We start from the raw sequence: 15,424 nt of genomic DNA on the forward strand, positions 1-15,424 counted from the left end.
ATCTGGTGTGTTTTGACATTAGTCACAGACTTCTGTGCAGTGATGAACAGAAATGGTCACTTGGTTGACAACTGGGTAATGTGTTCAACAGCACACGTCAGTGTGTCCATTGACATCTGTCACTTATGGGTACATTTCTTAGTGTAGTGAACAAAGAACTCATAAAACACTGAGATGACAGGAAGCTGAAAGCTAAGGAGTATTTAAACTGTGCACCATTCCCCTCTGACACACAGGGACATGTTAATCTTTCATAAAGCGAGCAAAAGCTATGTCTCCTGAAGGTGTGGGCAGACAATCAGTTTCCTCTAGAGGCAAAGCCAGTGTGTTTCCTGTTCACAGCGTTGCAGTACAAATCACTGCCAGCACATGCTATTTTTAATCTGCATCATTTCAGTGACCTAATTTGTATCCTGTCTCATGCACCCTTTCAAAGCAGAGAGAGTGGCACAATATGATACAGGGCTGGGAATGAGTGAGCAGAGAATGAGTCCTGGTTTTCAGATTATTTCTAAAGTGAAAATAGAGAGAGAGAACTCTGAGTTTTCAGATTCTTTCTTAATTGGTGTGAAATATTCTGGGAAGCATCAAACATAATTTAATCTGTAAATATTTTAAATAATTTTTAAAAGTCTCACTTTTCAGAATAATTTGAACTTTCTGACAATGAAAAAAATGTATAAATGAAAGTGAAATATGCTGAATGTATGCACATAGTCCACAAAAAGTAAAATGTAGAAGAGGAAAAAGGCCAAAAGGATAACATGCAGGATTTTCTAGTTCTATGGCATCATGTGAAGTGAAACATTTTGGTTTCTGTCCAGGACCTCATCAAAAACTACAGCATATCTGCCTACTTATGCTTAAAGCAGAATTCTATGCTATTAAATATCACACAGAAAACCATACACTAAAAGACTTTTAGCAAGTTTATGTATTCAAGTGCTTCATTTAGGAAAATCTGGGTAGAACATTGTCTATGCAACCGTTTCATCTCTTGTTCACATGGCTAAATTATAGTCTATAACTATATAACAACATACCACTTTATGGAGGGTGAAATTTCCTCAGTTTGAAAAGATAGACCAGTTCTATCCAAAGACAGTGCTGGCTTCCAGATCAGCAAGGCTGGGGGGGTCTCATATCCCATCGGCACACTCCACTGCTCGCTGAGAAACCAAGCAAAGTGGGGTTTTATCACATGCATGGGGCTGGGCACACTGCTATAGGTTTTCAGATGTCTTATGAAAGGCAAGTACCAGTGAGATTCAGGAGTCCTTTCAGACATTGTTGGGTCCTCCACTCTGACCAAAAGCACTTCTGACTCCCTTACTCCTACCCCATTAGGCAGTGCACTGTCCACTCCTCAGTTTTCTCATCCCAGTTTTCTGGCCCTGCAAGACCTCACTTTGGCCTGTGCTCTAAGCCTTGTTCCCCTGCTTGTCTGTCCTCAAGTCATTCCCTTTCTCCCTCTCGCCCTCCCTCCTCTCTCAGGTCCAGTCAGTTCTTGACAGACATGTCCTGTTCCCACTGCTTACCATTAACGATCTCTTTTTCCAGCCTGATCAGCAGATCTGCTTCTCCCACCCCCCTTGTCAATCAGCTTCTTTCTCCTTTCTGCACTCATTGTCCCGTTTCTTGGTTGACATTGCCAGTCCTGGGCCCCCAAGCCCCCACTGCTTCTTCCCCCCGCCCTTAGCTTCTTTGCTGGATTTCCTGCTGTTCCCCAGACTGCTTGTCCTTATCGGGTCACCTCCTGCCCTCTGCATTTCAATCAACTTTCTCCCACCTACTGACACCACTCACAGGTGGACAGGGAATAAATGTCCTGAGGTGTCCAGATCTCTAGCACATGAAAATTGCACGGTTTTTTCAAAGGATTCTAATAGATGCCTCCTTGACAGGAAGTCCATCATGCCTTTGACAGAGTTCCTGCTCTCAGTGCAGAGCATGGAAGTGCTATCAAATGAAATCTCACATAATTTTTTTCAGATGTTAAGCATAATTCCTTTTCCATTACTGTGGTTCTCAAAGATGGCTACTGTTTGGGCTAAAAAGTTTCAAAAATTCAGCCTGAGGCAGACATCCAGTGTGGAAAATTTAAATCCAAGTATAAGAGAGTTATAAGCAGCTGAAAACAGGATCTTATAATGAGAAGTGTCAGACAACATCAATATTGGAAAGTGCTACCAGCTTGGCCCATAATACAGGCTTTGTTAAAGACATCACCCAGGCTAACAATTGCTATATCAAGTTATAGGCTAATGCCTTTTGCAACTGCTGAGTTATAAAATCTTTAATGATCTTTTTGGTTGCAATGGTAAACCTGGCAGCGACTGGGAAAGACCCACAAAGCTGGGGAAATGTAGAAAACCTGAGGTTTTCTACTGTGTTTAAGTTACAAGACTGGGAGCTGTGAAATCTGAATTATATTCTTGGCAATGTCACAGGCTTCCTGCGTGACTTAGGTCTAGCTCAAGGTTAACCTCCTGGTGCCTCAGTTTCCTCATCATATTTTTTGGGACAATGCTTATTTCATTTCCTAGGCGTGCTGGCATACTGAGCTGGCTTTCTACACTGCAATGCCGTGATACACTAATCCTCTGCAATTTTTCAACAGAAGGGAAAAATCAAACTTCTCGGGTTTGAATCTATGGCTTGCGTAATGGGAAGAAAGCAAGGAGGAATTGACTGGAATGATTCAGAAGCTCAAGTTATGTTGGGTTCTGTCCACAGAAGCATAGAATCACTGTGTTTGAGTCCTGAAATGTCATATAAACAGTGCTTTGCAACTCCTGTAAATGGTTTCCTGACTTTGTTAAAGGAAGTGGGCTGTCTACTTAAAGCTCTTGTCTGGGTCATGGTGACTAAACCTTTCTGCAGCTTGACTTTTTAAAAGTTTGCGTTTGTTTTAACTCGGAAATGTTCCCATAAGCCTCAACAAATAATAAGGGTGTAGAACATAATATACGTCCTTTGATCTGTGGAAGTGCAGAGATGTCTCACTGGTAGATGTAGCCCAGTTCACCTGTACACTAATCCACTAATGCTGACAGGAGTTAGAGGACTAACTCTATTGTGTAATACTGTAAACATGTCATAATTGCTTGTAAAACATGCAGGGAAAAGAAGTCTTGGGAATTATGAGAATTTGAATCACACTCAGCTGTTAAGTATTAGAGATCCCCTGGATCAAATGATATTTGTCTTGCACCCATTGCAACCCCCTGGACCTCTCAGTCCAGTACAGAAATCATTAGCTCATTGTAAATGGGAAAACAAAACCCTGTCTTAAGGCATCTGTTCATGTCAGGTACCAGGCATGTATATTCTGCAGCCTCTCCAGAGACACATAGATGTCTGTATAACTGTTCACCATGCCACGTGTTGTTGTTTGCATAAACATAATTGAACATGCTAATACAGAATACCATTATTCTGATATACTAAACTATACTTCATGTGATTAAAAAATAACAATGTGTCCTGGGAACAGTTAGCAAAACTGCCAGAATGCAGATAAAAATTGTCTTATTAAAATGCAAAAGTAAGCATTTATCTTTCCTGTTATCCCTATGGGGGCCATTACACATAATAATGAAAAGATGTCCCTTGAAATGGCCTTATTTTAATGAGGCTTTTACCCCTTGAGTCATAATCTCCATTTTACTAATTACAAGCAGAAATGGCTTCCTAAACCCTCCAACTGCTGAGTACAAGCGGCTTCTAAAGATGAGGCTTCCCAGTCGGTTCTCAGACTTGGGCAATTCAGAAAGTGCTGGGCGACAGCTAAGTTAAAGACGGGGGTTGACTCTACAAGCCAAGCATGTGAAGACCCAGCAAAGACATCTGCACATCACAGTGTCAGTTCCTGGGCAATTCTGTGACATATTCCATAGTGCTTTTTTGTTAACAGTCCTCTGGTTAAACAAAAAACAAATGGGACACCCATTGTGATTACTTGCTGGTTGTTATTTGGTCCCATGGACACTCCTGTGCTTTCCTTTTACTCTGGCACTTGTCTTCACTCAAGAGCCTGAAGAGCCAGACATTAACTGCTGGTGCTGGGCCCCAGTTCTGACTCACTTGCCCTATCCTATTCTCAGTAGTACTCAAAAAACCACACGGTGCAGGGACTTGAACGCTTGTATTTCAGTAAAAGCCTGGCTTTTCCCTTCATCCGTCTATTTACTCATATCCTCTTGGGCTTTTGACCAACAAACCATTTTTGGTTAAAGTATTTTGGCAAATATGATCCATTATCACAGCCACTGTTTCTTCTAATAGTATTCAGGGCTTTGCTACACGTTTGACATGGGAACTGCCTTACACAGCAACAAGGGTAAGCATCTATTTCTGCAAGCTGTCACTCAGGGAGCTGCTTAAAACTTAACAGCACTGAGATTATTTTTATGATAAAATACTAAATCATTGCCAATGCAAAGGTGAATGGTTCAGGCTGTCAGTCTGAAGTCTCATAACGTGCACTGAAATAGGGGGTTCAGGGGGCCAAAAGGTATCTAACAATGCATTATTAAAGTTAGAAAACTAAGTAATCTAAAGGAAGGAAATTCCAAGATGATTTGGCCCTCCCCAGCTCCAAGCCATCCTTTCTTTTCCAAATTCAGTTATCTATTCTCGTATTGATGCCCCAGGTCATTTCATCTCTTCATTTTATGCTGGTGGTTTTCTCTCAGGTAATGAATATCAAAAGAGAGAGTAGAGAAGGAGTGAGAGAAGCTGATGGCTTTTTGTTTTAATGTCAAAAATTCTGCGAAAATTCCCTGGTCTGTAAAGGAACACTCCATTGTGACGTTAAAGTGAGAAGCTGGAGTAATCATCTGTGTGCTACAGTTTTTCTGAGCTTGGTCATTTTGAGGCATAGCTACCTCTGTTATTTACAAAGGCCCTACATCAAAACCTACAGACACTAGAACTTCTTAGAGAAAAATTTGTCTATTATTTTTAAATGGGTGAACCCATTTCTTTTCCATAGTCTTTTTCTTGGAAATTACTGAACTGTTTGGCTAAAAGGTTCCATAGAGCAAAATACAGCCTGAGTCAGATGGCATGGAAACTATCACCACTAATGATTGAAGTTTGGCAAGACTGTAAATAGCAGAGTCTCTGAGTGAGTCAATCTTAATAATAGATGGGGCAGTCAAACCATCCTATATGATAAATTGTTATAACTTCCACTTCAGTTTGAAAGCCGCTGATGTTTGTGAGAGGCAGGTTGTCAGTAGAGCCCTTTAGTGATCAGCACAGCATGCAGAGGTTCCCCAAAATCAGGCAGCTGCTGTTAGACCTGGGATGACACTCAGAGGGGCTGACCTCATATTTCCCCTGTAACCACAGACCATCCTTGGTTTTGCTTGGCTCAACAATGCTTCTTCTCTCTCAGTTACATCACTCTCCCATAGTTTTCTTCACTGTTGTCTCTCTCTGACTTCTCTTCCCCTTCTCCTCTTTCCCTGGCTTCCCTTCTCACAGTATTTCAGCCTTTACCCATACACTTTCCCATGACATCTAACTGAGAGTTTAAACCAGTTTGGCTGCCTTAGATGAGAGCTATGGTTTCCATTCCGGGAGACAACAGTGCTGGCCATGTATTCCCTGCCCACTATCACCCTCTTCACCTCACAGTTCTTGATTTCTGGTAGGCCTGAGGATAAAAAAGGAGACAGGTTGGATTGCTTTCTTGGTGGCTGTGGGAAGAAGAGCTGGAAGCCTGGTCTAGTGTCTGTAGGACTTGTTTATATGTCACATTCCATGTGGTATAGGAAAGTAACACTATATATGACTGTAATCTCTGGTTAGTGACATTTGGCAGCTCCCTGACTGAATTGCATCATATTTATGTTGCCTCAGACAAGTCTTAATTATGAACACTTTGATTTTTCTACCAGTTTTCCCAAGAAGTTCACCATGCCCACATCAATCAGATCTGAATTATTTGAGCCCTTCCACAAATGTGCTTTTTTGGTTAGATTGAATGTGTCTAGGTTGGATGTGAGGTTTTCCAATGTGACTTCATTTCCTAGTAGGAAACAAGTACAGGGATCCAAGGTATGTCCCACTGCCCAACTGAGGGACAGCATCTCTGGACAGCAGCTTTTTGCAGACAGGCCTGACTGCTGGGTTGAGGCTGGCAGCTAGGGCAGGGGCTGGGCACTGTGAGGGGGGCAGGGAGGGGGACAGCTATCACCCAGAAGAGCTCTGTCCCTGGAAAGGGAGAGGTTTCTGTCATTCTCTCCTCTTCAGTGGTGTCTGATTTTGTGAGCACCAGGGGTACCTGTGTGTAGACTGCTGGGGACACAGGCAGCAGAACTACTGGCACAGGTGACCATCCAGGGTCTTGTGAATCTGAAGAAAACTAAAAAGGAAAACAGTGAAGATACTGAGACTCCCCATTAACTTGCTGGGACTTAACTGGATGTAATAAATCCCAAAAAACCCACATTGCAGACCTAATCAAGTGTTTTGTCACTGCTTCCCAGGCAGTGGAAGAGCAGGATAGAGCCATCCAAACTGACTATTCTATCCAGGTCACAGACCATATACAAGCAGCTAAAGATCTCCCACACCCCTCCCTCCCTAGAAGCAATGTGGCTGCATTTGCCAGGGTGCCATGCCAGCATTAATGCTCCTTTCCAAGGCCAGCTGGCTGGCTTCTGGTGTCTGTGTATCTTTGCCATAGGCAATCCACAACTCCCAGATAGCTGGGAGCCTGCTGCATTGTGAGACTGCTTTTCTTCCTACTTCCTTCCAGAGGAATTGGCAGGAGCACCTATAAACCTTTGGTAAAGGCTGAAATTTTCAGTCTGAGTGGGTTCTTACTTGTCACCTTGAGCTAATGGAAAAACATGCATGAAGTTTGGCAGGCCAGGTAGAGGAGATGGACCTCCAACCCTTTGTCTCTTTTTGGCAAGTTTTGCCTTAGAGAAGATGTGGCAGCCAAGCAGGGTGGGGATTCCTTCTTGCTCTACCTGAATATGTCCTAATGGGATGGAGATCTGTACTTCTCAGACCTTTTATCAAACCAGCAAATGTAGGCAGGATAGCAAGCCTGAACTTTCAAAAGTCAGAAGCCAAGCTCCAAAACATCACAGGACTTGCTTAAAACCACTAGGTGTTTCTCAGATGTTTCCTCTGGGCATTGAGCTTTTATTTCATATTCAAGTGGAAACCAAGAGGAACATACTCTTTCTAAAAAATAACCCTGAAAATATTTCACATGAACACTAGATTCCAAAAGATTAAGAAAAAAACATAGAGTCACAAAGGCTTTCAACTCCCATAAAACTCTGGAAATAACTTATTTTAATTTCAAAACCCTCTAAGCTATAAAAGGAAGATTTTTGGTAAAGCAGCTCTGACTCATTCTAACACATTCTTGTTTCATTCATACATTCTTTTGACTCAAACACTAAAAGACTTGGATTGCAAAGCCTCATGCATGTGTGTTCTTTTTTTTATTTACTTCACAGCTTTTTTTGGGAAATACCTCAATGAATACAATGGCAGCTACATCCCTCCTGGGTGGAGAGAGTGGGTTGGATTAGTGAAGAACTCTCGCTTCTATAATTACACCATTTCTCGCAATGGTAACAAAGAGAAGCATGGATTTGATTATGCAAAGGTATTTTCCAGACGCATAAATGCCACATGATTAATCCATATAAAAATAACTTTCAGATAATTAATTAATTAACCAACTACAACCATGAAATTGAGATGTCATTTTCTCTCCAGGGCATTGCAGATGAATTTCCATGTGAGAATATTAATCACTCAACAGAAGAAAGTTGCCAGGGCTCTTCAGTGGAGTCTGGTGATTCTTCCCTCCCTCTCCCTGATAGAAAGTCATGTTTTGGTGGCAGAAGCAAACAGTAAATAAAAGCCTTTCCCCAAAAGAACTGTGCCCCCTGCTCTACTGAACTTTAAAGTTTTCTGAGTGTTGTCAGTTACTACCCACAGAAGAACCTTGGTTAATGTTGTTTTCCATTATAGAGTGCACACCAAAGAAAGGCTGTACGCCTGTGGTGTCAGACTCCGGATATGACTATGAGAATAGATAAGGGCAAGAACACAGCCATTGGAAAGGTTCAGAGATTGTTTGTGCTCTTGACAAAGTGTGGAAAGTATGCCAAGGTGACCTGCCCACTGCCATGAAGTTTCTTGGAAAGGCTTAGGAGCACAGATCGCAGACTGCAGAAAGCAATCTGGAATTTCCTCAGATTGTAGCTCAAGGAAGATGATACAGATGTTGCAGCTGTGCTTTCTGACCCATGTAATGAGTTTTTGTTGAAAGCTAGTGATGCCTGTTTCTGATTTTCCCATCCACAGAAATTGCATTACACTGATTATATATTTATAGAGAAAAAACCAGAAAATATAGAATATTGGTTAGTCATACATTCCTTACACACCCTGTGTATGTAGCTAGAATAGCAAAACATGAGAGGAATAGATGCTTTGGGAGAGCAGTCATACAGGCATTTCACTTAAACAGGCCACAAACCCAGAAATTATCACAACCCTGGTGCCTTGCACTCATTATCCATTTTGGAAACTAAAGGATCACTCACTGTCTCATCCATAAGTTTGCAGGGTTTGTAGCAGCCAGGGCTGCCGTGTGTGCTCCAAGGGGGCTGCAGGAAAGGGGAAGGGGCAGGGGGACAGGGAGCGGGTGAGCGAGGAGGTCACAGCTGGTTGGCTTGTCCTAGCACTGACATGCGACACAGACCTTGTCCCTCAGGCTCTGCTTTTGCAGCTGTTCAGGGCCTCGAATCCACAACATAAGATTAGTCATGCCTGGAAGTGCTTGAAATTACAAACATTGTCTCAGCACTTTCTCAATGAAGCTCGAGCTAGACCTCCAGGCCAACAGTGAATACTCCAAGGTGGCAGGTGGTTTAATTTAAGTTTTCATCTTTTTTTCTTAGTTCCATTTCCTCCCTTTCCTTGTAGGCTTCCATTTGCCACCTTAGCTGTGGGTTAAGCCAGTTTATTAGCGAGTCACAACCTTAATCTCAGCAGCTGCACTGCTTAAATTTGCACAATTAAATGAACAGAGCCCACAGGAATTCAACTGCTCCCTGCATTCTCATTTGCAATTTCTTTGATTAAGATTTTTTGCAATCTGTTGCCTGTTGTAGCTGTCTTCCACTTTGTACATATGCAAAAGTACAGTCTGAACAAAGAGTGTGCAACAAAGGTTTATGTAAACATAAAACCAGATTAAGATTCAATGTTATTTGGGAGCCATTACCTTGTGAAATGTTTTATGAATGAAATTTAAGAAACACATCTTTGTCAGTACAGTCTGTCATTTTAAATGTTACTTAGCATTATCTTACCAAATCTGGTAATCAAATTTACTTAAAACTTTCTGTTGTATCTGATTTGCAAAATACTGTCTCATTTATGTGGCATTGCCTGCTTAAGAAAGTAATTACTGCTCAGTCTCCTCTATGCTCCCTTAAATCATACATCTCTTTGATGGTATGTTTTTACTTCCTGATCTGAGCTTTAATGAGGACTTGAAAAATAACGTAATAACATGATAGTATGTGATCTAATTAATCATGCACTTTGTAACTTTTGCTTTTTGTTAATCGTATGTTCCAGGACTACTTCACAGACCTAATCACTAATGAGAGCATTAATTACTTCAGAATGTCTAAGAGGATATATCCCCATAGGCCCATAATGATGGTCATCAGCCATGCTGCACCCCATGGCCCCGAGGATTCTGCACCGCAGTTCTCAGAGCTCTACCCCAACGCTTCCCAGCATATGTAAGTCAAAACCACACACTGCCAGACCCGCTCCTTGTGTCTGCTGCTGTGAGGGGTTTGTGGGGTTTGTTTATGGAGACATTGCAGGAACAGGGAATTCAAATATGAGACACTCATGTAAGCAGAGAATGTTTGCATGTTTCTTTTGCTGTGCTTGCTCCTTTCGCGGGGGAGAGTGACAGCTCTGACCATTATTAAAGCAGAGAGAAGCCCTTTTCCTCCTGGGAAGTTGTGGGAGATTAAAAGGTCAGTATTTGGCTTTGTAAGGGCAGCTTCTTACAATACCCTGAAAATATGTAGACACAGGTCAGGATCTGTTGGAAAGATATTACTTCCTTCGTTTCTCTCTAAGATATGCACTTCCTGGGCTCTAACTAACTGAATGCATTGAGAGTAAAAACACCCTTTTGAAGCTTTTGAGTGTACCAGATTTGTTTAGAGACTAGATACTGGCAGATTCCCAAAATAGCCTATCAGACTGCATTTTTAAATAACATGCTTAATCTTTTCTGGTGAATAAAATATAACAAAAAAACCCCAACTCTTCATTTTGTTTCTAGAACCAAAAGCAACTTCAGGTAAAAATCTGTGGATTGTCCACATCTGTGGATTCCACATATTGCTTCATAGCTTGAATATTCTGGGTCCTTTTCCTTATAGTGAGAGGCAATGGAAGATTTCCGCTGCACTTGTGCCTACCATGGGTTTGTAGACCGGTCTCTCCATTTGTTCTAAAACAATGTCTTTGCACACCTTCAAAAAGAAAAAAAAAATAAACAACCCAAACCAAACCCCACCAATCACAAAAAACACCTTAATTAAATATTTCAGCTGGATTGTACATTTATTTGTCCTCTCAAAATGAGGAGAAATCAATTTCATTAGACAATGGGAAAGCTTCTTGGTCTAAAAGTCGTATTTTGGACATGCTGCAATAGTTCACACACAAGGAAGGTTTTTCTACTTACATCAGATACTTTAATATTTCAAGGAGTGGTAGTTACTGCATAAACAGCATGCATAAACTGATCACTAGTTGGAGCCAGAAAGAGATTTGCTGTTCATGGCACATGGTAACGTTTCTGTTGTTTTGCATCTTTTTATCCTCTTACTGGCTGCTACTTTCTAGATATGCCAGTTTCCCTGACCTTATAATCTTACATTCTCCATGATCCCACATTCCTGGGACTAGACTGCAAGTAATGCAAACCAGTCAGCAATGTTTCGTAGTTATTTATATATTCAGAGTAATTTCTGCCTGTATAGGGAGCTAATGAAGATTTTAGTTGGTAAATAAGGTAGACACACCTGTTATTATTGGGTTGTATGGAAGAACTTCCTCAGTCAGTATCCTGAATTATGTGCTCCAGCAGAAAGTAGCAGGGAATGATGGTGGGGCGAGGGGAAAGTAAAACCACAAACTTTTTCCCTGTGTTTTTCTACCTTCTGCAAATCACCAGTTTAGGTGAAGCATCCAGGTCAGTGTGCCCCATTCTCTTTGCACTGATTTGATCTCTTTTGGAACTCTGGTGGCAGCCTCACCATCTTGTGGCAACAAGTTCCACGGTGTCACTCTCTTCACAGGGGACAAAGGGCTGCTTTTTGTTTCCTTCTAGACCTGAATCTTGGTTATGCCACCTGTGTCCCCTACTTCCCATTCTGTGAAGAGTAATGAATAGTCACTATATCAAATTGAGTGGATTTCTCCCATGCCTCCTTTCAATTGCCACTTTTCATAGCAAGAGTGTTATATCTATTTGTTCTCACCCCATTCAACAGATTGCTTCCCATTTAGTAGCACAGACTGCCTGGCCTCAGGCAAGCCATCCTGTCTCCTGGGGGACTATCCATCATACAGGAGGGCAGGATTCAAACTGTTTCCGCTTAGCTGTGGGGACAGTGTCTGGAAGAAAAGCACTGAATCATTGTATCTCACCCTACCTCTCCCCAGGCCAAAGCAACTCATTTTAGGCTCCTTGCTCCCTGTCTTCTGACAAGTGCTTGTAGGAACTTGCTTTGGTTTATCATGCTCTTGACACTTTCTACTGCTTGGTGTTTTCAGCCTGCTTGTTTTCTAACTTGTGCTAGTAGAACAAACAGCTTTAGTTAGTCTCAAAATTTTTAACTGCCTCTGCACCTTATACAGGTTATATGTTACCTGCAAAGATTAAGCAAAATCTTAGCTAAAATTAATTTTTATTTGTGTGGACTCCTGGGGTCTAAATACCTTGCTCTGGTAGGCTGCTTGTGAGAGCACTCAGCTGTGCTTCTTCTTGCCTTCTGGTGTTGTTTATTTCTTGGCAACCTTCTTGCAAAGAGTTTTTTCTCCAATGACCTCAAGAGATCCTTGCTGGCTTGTCTTGTTTCTTCTTGAACTGCATGTGTTAAAGTTCAGTCTGCAGACTGAGAAATGAGACAAATTGAAGATAAACTGCTAACTTGGGTTTTGGTGGCTGAAGATTCCTACTGATTTCTCTATCAAAAATACGAGCAATGTGCTCTAAAAGATATGAGAAGTTCAGTTCTCACAGAAATATTCAGTGCTCCCTATGAAAACAGCACAAGAACAATAAAATCCCTCCTGCCAAGGTTTGTGTAATTTGAACATTTAACCCTTAGGTTTTCTTCCTTGGTGGTCAAGCACCATTTGAATCTCTTTCGTTCTGACCTTGGGTGACAGCCATCTGACCTTGGATTTTGTTTTTAAAAATGTAGTTGCTGTATCATGTTACTGTAACGCCTACCTCCAACAAAGAAGGGAAACCAGGTCAAAAGCTGCTTGCTGGCTTAACAAACTGAGATGGAAGGTTATACCTACAAACCAAGGATTAAGATAGCCTGTCAACCACATGTGAGAAGTTTTGCTTAAAAGAACAGTAGCTGAAGCAGACCCTTAAATTATGTGATGTCTCTTTGCTGGTAAAGTGCCTGCTAAAGATGGAAATACTGCCACTATATATTAAAACAAAACAAAACAACATCAAAAAAACAACTCAAAAGTTTGTTTAGAAGAAGTTTTCCACTGGCACATATAAAGACGGGAGTGGCTATGGCAGGAAATACTCCAGTTCAGGGAGAGCTCTGCCCTCAAGTGTGGGCGTCTATTGGTCTCATTTCCTCACTTATCAGCATGGCAAGAATAAAATCAAATGAATGCAGCAGCAAAGTCCATAAGATTTATGAAAAGTACGTCAAAGACAAAAAGAAAGTGAAGAATTACCATCATTATGTTACAGTCCTCCTCAGCACAAACAGGCTCAGTCGCATGGAAAGTCTTACAAAGACATGAACAGTAATGATGTGTACACTGTTTACTTATTAAGTGATTCCTGTTAATTCTTATTAATTCCAGTTTAAAATTAAACACAAACTATATCACACTGGAAACAGCAGACTATTGTTTTTAAGCATCCATTCTCCCTCCACTCTCCCACTTCTCCTCTCCATAAAATATGTCCTATTTCTGACATCTACAAATATTTCTGAAGGTTTATTCTGGCTGCTATCACCATAATGAGTGATATATTTTCTGAAAATAAATCACACTAATGCATGTACTCTAACTATCCCCAGACATTATTTCTGTGAAAGAAAATGGGGCTGTAGAAGACTTACTAGATGAAAGCAATACTGAGATTTTTGCTGTGGTAATGAACATCATCTGTCAAGGAGCAGGGTTGTTAGGCCTTTGGAAATGCTGTTGTTAAGTATGAAGTTATGTTACAGGACAATCTTGTTTCATCAGACAGCTGAGCAGGAAAGCTCTGATTCAAAGGATGCTCTAATGAAAGCCTAAATTATCTGTTATTTTCAGGGCCTCTGGCACTTTAACTTCCCTCTACCTTCCAGTGTGAACCAGTCTTAGGGGAACTGTGAATCAGACTTAAGCTGTTTATAAGCTGTGAAGTAAACAAACATTAGAAGCAAAAATCTGCAGGAGACAGGTTTACTGAAGAATGTAAAAAATGAAAATCTGAACCACTACTGGCTGTGCTGAGTTAAAATCCTTGGGCTGGCAGGAGAACTGACAGCCAGATTTTATGACTACCTGGAAGCAATCCTATTGCCAAGCTAGGAACATTAGGAGGAGCAGATAGAAATGATGTCTTGGAATAGATCAGAAACCTTCATAAGCTAAGAAAAGGTGGCAGATAAGAAAGGCAGAACTTTATATTTCCGTTTAAAGATCATATGAAAGGTGCTGATATACCAGGTGTGTAGGTCAGCATGTCTGCAGTAGGGAAGTGTCAAAAGAAATGCTGTTGCAGCTCTGGATCCCCAGAGTAGTCTTTAGTGTGAGTTTAGGGTGTGGGGTGGCTGCAACTGGAGTCACTGAGGCCGAGTCTCAAACATCTGTCAGTAACAATGGTATTTCTTGTAATGTGGACACGGGACCATTAGAGTGGGCTCACACATTTGCATCAGCAATAAATCTTGACATGTCGGTGTGTAGTGTCACTGCTGGCCTGAGGCCTACTTGGACCCCTGACTTAGAGATAAATTATCAAAATCGTAACACTCGTCACTGTGGGTGTGATTTTAAACAAGACAAGAAGAAATGGTGTGAAATAGAAATGTAATGTTCTAGTTGCACAATTAACTTCTGCAGAAGCATCAAATTATGTTTCCTAAATGAAAAAGGTGTTACATTTAACAGGCAACAACTGTTTTACTTCTTTGTTCTGAAATATAGTGGTTGCGTTACACTTTGGAATGTAAGTTTGGAAACTTTCATACCCCACATACCTAGATCAATAAATATCACTGGGTTTAAAAGATTCCCCTTTTAAAAGGCAGCAAAAGCAGACCCAGAATGGTGAAATTCAACTTCACTTTAATACTGATCATGGCCACTGGTTGTGGGGGTTTTTTTGACTTCTAATTTTGGCCAGAACCTAGGCTTCCTGCTTTCCAAGAACAGTGTCTAAACCTGGAAGTCTACTTTCCCTGGAAACAAGGAATTTGCTTCCTTTGTTTATTTACACTTGAAGAAACATGACCACTTATGCCATGTTTGCTAATCATATTTCAAAGAATAATAGAGGTGCTAATTCTGTCCAGAAACTATTCATTTTTTTCAATCAGTTTTACCAGAGGTATTATTTTAAAATGTTGTTGACTTTTATTTTTATGAAACAAAAATGTTCTTGGGCCATCTAAGTACTGTATTATTTTCACTAACTGGAGGAATCCCAATCCAAACAGAAGATTAGCCAAACACTTTTGGGATAAACCCCCTGAGAACTCTATGGAATTATTCAAGCCCAACATTTTTAGACAGTATTTTTGTGAACATAATTTCTTTTGTTGAGTAGAAACAGGAGGGAATTAGGAGATTGTAAATAGGAGCAAACACAGATTTTAACTATGAGAAATTGAACAAATGTTTGGAAACATACTTTTTTCTTTCCACATTATCCCATCTGTTAGAGACATGTATATATTTAGATCAATTTTTTAGAAAGCAAATGTTAAAGTTGTACTAAATTCTTGAAGCTCTTAAAACATGCTGAACTCTCGCAATCCCTTCTTAAACTGCAAAATATCTTTTAGTAACAGTGATTTGCAAAAGGGCTATATTCCATTTATTTCATTATCACTATTCAGTTCAGTTACTAGTC

The 15,424-nt window shown here is 40.8% G+C and overlaps 1 protein-coding gene across 15 annotated transcripts in view; it reads left to right on the top strand.

The window, feature by feature from the left end:
- The window catches only part of SULF1 (sulfatase 1), a 124,762-nt gene that overhangs the window by 71,685 nt on the left and 37,653 nt on the right, over positions 1–15,424 (top strand). For all 15 annotated transcript variants that reach the window (XM_019289181.3, XM_020584064.2, XM_020584061.2 and 12 more), the window contains 2 exons: positions 7,491–7,642; positions 9,634–9,803. In XM_019289181.3, coding sequence (XP_019144726.2) covers positions 7,491–7,642; positions 9,634–9,803 — 322 coding nt within the window. The remainder of the gene's footprint in view (positions 1–7,490; positions 7,643–9,633; positions 9,804–15,424) is intronic.

The sequence above is a fragment of the Corvus cornix genome, chromosome 2 (genome assembly GCF_000738735.6).
Source record: "Corvus cornix cornix isolate S_Up_H32 chromosome 2, ASM73873v5, whole genome shotgun sequence".
In the NCBI taxonomy this organism is placed as follows: Eukaryota; Metazoa; Chordata; class Aves; order Passeriformes; family Corvidae; genus Corvus; species Corvus cornix.